The 4,809-nt window shown below is 40.7% G+C and overlaps 1 protein-coding gene across 1 annotated transcript; it reads left to right on the forward strand.

The window, feature by feature from the left end:
- The first annotated feature begins 252 nt into the window (after window positions 1-252).
- LOC148216265 (olfactory receptor 13H1-like) lies at window positions 253-2,832 on the forward strand. The gene is made up of 2 exons (XM_088137892.1): window positions 253-264; window positions 1,879-2,832. Exon 2 carries the CDS (start codon window positions 1,885-1,887, stop codon window positions 2,830-2,832), a length of 948 nt encoding a protein of 315 aa, XP_087994018.1. The 5' UTR covers window positions 253-264; window positions 1,879-1,884.
- Window positions 2,833-4,809: the final 1,977 nt, after the last annotated feature.

Genomic DNA, 4,809 nt, shown 5'->3' on the forward strand with positions numbered 1-4,809 from the left:
TCTTCTCAAGCTGTTACTCAGAAGTGACAATACCCACAGTGAGAGACACCGACCTTAGCAAAAGTACATGATACGGAGATGCCCGAATGAGTGGATGAGGTTTTTAGGATGCTAGAACTGAATTTCATCAAATTTCCAGTTTCCTGGAGAGCAAATATGCCCTAGCACCATCTTTTCCCACTTTGCTTTTGCTGTTCACAATTACTTTGGAAAACGTATTCTTAAAAAAGATCTGTTGACAGTTCATCACTGGAAGAGCACTGGGTAAGCAAAACTTTAGAGATAAAAAGACTAATATGGAGGGTAACCTAAGTGGGTAGGCAGTTCTCTGTGACTATAAAAAATAGTTGTTTGAGACCTTGATCCAGAGAGGAGATTTTGAAGCCATGTCTTTAGAAGCAGCTGTGCCTGGTGACAATCATATGCAGTTGCTATGAGGTGAGTTCAACTTGCAGATGACAGACTCTATCATATGTGCTCTGTGTGGTGTGTGTGTGTGTGTGTGTGCATCTACAGGCAGAGGAGGACTGTGTCATTTGAAATTATGGGAATTTGCTTCTTTTCTGCCATGAAATGAGAATAAAGAACCTGAGACAGAAATAGGTGGAATGACTTTTAACTTATCCATCTGAAGAAAGGAGACAACTTGAGGCTAATTCAAAAAAAAAGAAGGGGACAGAAAAGGGAAGTCGAGATGCAAATTTTAATTAAAGGGAAGGCAAAAAATGGAATGAGAATGGAACTGTGGCTGTAATGAACTGTATTGTCTCCTGGGTCTTCCAATGCCTGTCTTTCTGACAAGGCTGGGCTCCTTGGTAGAAGCACTTCTCTCTTTATCTTCCGTTCCAAGGATGGTTTTCTTTTTGTGAGATTTAGTCTTGAATAAACCTCCAGTCTCAATCTCCATCTTTTGTGGGAAATGACAGCCCAAGAATTTGCTTTATAACTTCCCTTTTGGATTCCAGTATTGCACAAACAAATGTCCTGGACAGTTCAAGAATGGACTGCCTAGTATGTGTGGCTTTTCCTAATAAAGGATCGTGCTATTTTCTATTCTGAGTACTGTAGAAACATAATTTCCTACAATCTGTTCTACCTTCCTAAAGAATTAACTTGTACCATTAAGTGAAATGAGGATCATCATTTAACTAACAATAATCCCCAAGTATTATTATAAGAAAAAAATCAATGCACTGTTAGTAACATAACCAAGCCCAGTGAATGAAGGCTAAGGCTGATGCCTTAAGAGAGGGGCCTCAGGTTCAGTAGCAACGCTGTGTCCTGCAACAAACTGGACTTGCTTACAATTTACCCTGCGTGCCACCCCTGTTCTTTGCTCTTTCAGACCCAAAGACGAAAGGATGGCATCCTGGAGACCAGCATCGGTCCCACTTTGCACTGAGAATTACCTGAGTGTTACTGCATTGCTTCTCATGAGCTGACTCAGGACGTTTTGGTTCCGTTTCAGTAACTGGCAGACGAAGGTTTCTCCTGACCTAGTGGGGGTGGGAATGGACCTGCGGCCTCTAGCTTGCTGCTTTCATTATTTTTGGAAAGAGATGTTTCCATCTTCAATCGGGGATTGAATTTGGACACCTAGCTAAGAGAGAATGTAGCTTATTTAGATTTGGCTTAGTGTTTATGCAATCACTGCAGTTTGCAAACAAATTTATTCTTCAGTGCAGTGTGTGAATCCAGCCAATATATTCAATAAGTTATGGGTAAAACAAATGTTGTCTTAGCATGATGTGCAAAGCAGTCTTTACAGATGTGATTTCCCTTTTTCTGTGTAACCTTGGCAATATAAACATTTACGTTGAAAGCATTGCATCTCTCCCTAATGTAGTCAGTAATCATGCTATTCTTTCTTTCCTGCAGGAGGGAATGGGAGAGAACATGATAGGAGCTTCAAATGAATCACTGGTGACCGAGTTCATCTTAATTGGATTATCGGAATATCCCAGAGTTCAGATTATTCTGTTTTGCTTCCTCTCGGTGGTGTATCTCGTTAGCTTTCTTGGCAATGGACTCATCATCATATTGAGCATTGCGAACCCACAACTTCATACCCCCATGTATTTCTTCATTTGTGTCCTTTCCTCCATAGACTTTATTCTTACCAACAATGCACTTCCTGAGATCTTGATCAACTGCTTCATCTACAGGCCCACAATTTCTTTCTCCAGATGTTTGGCCCAGATGTACCTTGGTTTATTTCTGGTTATAACAGAGTGCATTGTCTTGGCTATCATGGCATATGATCGCTTGGCAGCTATATGCCAGCCTTTATACTACACGCAGATCATGAGCTGGAGATTATGCATTTATCTGGTAGCCACATCAGCGGCCCTTGCCTTGATGACGACCCTGATCAGTGTGCTCTTGCAACCCACTGACTTCTGTGGCCATCGCATCATCAACCATTTTGCATGTGAGCTGCAATCTTTACTCAAACTGGCTTGCTCCAACACAGTAATCAGCGAGCTCTTTATGCATGTTTCCAGCCTCTTTCTGCTAATCCCTCCCTTTGGCTTCATAGTTGTGACATATGGTCGCATAGGCCTGGCTATACTGCATATAAGCTCTACTCTTGGGCGCAGAAAAGCCTTCTCCACCTGTAGTTCTCACCTTGCTGTGGTCAGTGTCTTTTATGGAACACTCATGATCATGTACCTGAGACCAGAAGGGAAATCCATTTCTGAACAGGACAAGCTCATCTCCTTAACATATGGGGTTCTGACCCCCATGCTCAATCCTCTGATCTACAGCCTGAGGAACAAGGATGTCAAGGGGGCTTTTTGGAAGCTCTTTGAAAGAAAAATATTAATGTAATATACAGATGTGCTCACCAAGTACCATGTAGGTTCTTATTGCTGACAATTACTGGTAAGCTTTTTAAAAAGAATTTAATAGCAAGCATTACTATTCCTATTAAACACAAGAGGGAATAAGCAATACTGAATTTTAAGGAAGAATGTGTCAGGACTCAACAACCAGAACTCCCAACACCTTTGAAGGAGGTTGAAAGTGCACTGTAAATGATTCCTCTTCCTTCCTTCCTTCCTTCCTTCCTTCCTTCCTTCCTTCCTTCCTTCCTTCCTTCCTTCCTTCCTTCCTTCCTTCCTTCCTTCCTTCCTTTCTTTCTTTCTTTCTTTCTTTCTTTCTTTCTTTCTTTCTTTCTTTCTTTCTTTCTTTCTTTTTCTTTCTAAAACATTGAAGGGAATGCAGAGCCTCAAATGGAACTCCTTTCATAATTACTGGAGAGTTTCAGCTCCTGCTGCAGTTAACAGAACACATCAAGCCAACTGCCTGGGTTCACATAATATGCAAAGGCCAACCCAAGTTAACAAAACACAATAGCTCGGTTCACGTGATATACTGTGCCAGAGAAATAACCCTAGTATGGCTTGAAGTAATGTCCTGGTCAAAGTAACATTCTAAGACAATGGTTGGATTTTCCAAAACATGCTGAAGCATGAGGTATATTAACCTAATTCAGCTTAGTAGAAGATGTTGTATGAACCAGCCACTCTCTCATTGCTGAGAATATACTTCTTTGCCACACCCTACATTCACCCAGTGAGAATTATATCCAGATTTGCAAATGTGCTCGTTGGAATTTGGATAGTTTGGACAAAAGAGAGAAGCAGATTTCCAACTGATTAAGATTACAGATTAATTCATGTTATTTATTTGGATAATAAAATTGATGGAGCTTGTAGAAATCGTGAAGCTGACCAGTTTGGTCAGGGAAAAAACAATAAAAAAAGAACAACGTTTTTGAAAGACTGGAAACCTTATTTGTAGTTTTTGTTGAAACAAGAAAACAACAAATTGTGATTTATGAATTTGGAGACCAGAAAGAGTTGAAGGGGAAGGGGAAGGGGAAGGGGAAGGGGAAGGGAAGGGGAAGGGGAAGGGAAGGGGAAGGGGAAGGGAATTACAAGTAAGAAAAAAAACAGGGAGGGGAAAGAAAAAGATGGTAACTACTCAATAGAAAGAAGTACAGAAGTCATAATTCTGTATTTTCCTCCTCCTCCTCCTCCTCCTCCTCCTCCTCCTCCTCCTCCTTTCCTTTCACTCTTTATATTTTATTGTATTTAAAAATTAAAAAATGGTAACAATAAATAAATAAATAAATAAATAAATAAATAAATAAATTTCAGTGGACCTTGCCAAAAATGGGATCTGCTGGTAAAGGTGGCATGATCTCTAGAATTGTAGTCTTTTTTAACAGAATTGTCTTCTTTTTATCAGATTCTAATGTGATCCATAGAATTTGGCATCGACTTGCAAAAGGAAAGGAAGAGAAAATGGGAATCTTGATCCATGTTGAACTTTAATTCTTTGTCCTGTGCCTACAACATTGCTACCTGTGGGTGCAGGATAAAGAGTGGCAACTTTACTATAGTTCAGGAAGGTGAGAAACAGCAAGTAAGCCTGGAGAGTAAAGGGATTCCCCGTGTGGTATCATTCAGGGATTCCCTGTGACATTTGTAATTTTTATCCCATTCAAGGGAATGAGGATTTCTCCTTTTTCTTCTTCATCATTATCCTGACTCCCTTCATCAACTGAAGAAACACATTGATCAAGATCCTGGGTTTGGCAGAAGCCACTGAGGTCTAGTGTATTGGCCACAATGGTCTGGGTGTGGCACACGCATGTGTGAAGGGAAGCCTCTTACCACAGCACTGCCAGCCCTGCCCTTCTCAGTGAGATCTTCTTCTTTCTTCTCTCTCGCAAAATAACCCCCCGACCTGGTTTTCTAGAACTGCGGAAGGAAATGAACACGTCTTCAAAATCATGGT

This window comes from Python bivittatus, unplaced genomic scaffold (genome assembly GCF_059951505.1).
Source record: "Python bivittatus isolate LINGU-HERP-01145 unplaced genomic scaffold, Pbiv_v1 ctg000220_np1212, whole genome shotgun sequence".
In the NCBI taxonomy this organism is placed as follows: Eukaryota; Metazoa; Chordata; class Lepidosauria; order Squamata; family Pythonidae; genus Python; species Python bivittatus.

Bases quoted from the DNA above. Each gene is read 5' to 3' on its own strand.
- LOC148216265 (XM_088137892.1), top strand. From the start codon at position 1,885: ATGGGAGAGAACATGATAGGAGCTTCAAATGAATCACTGGTGACCGAG.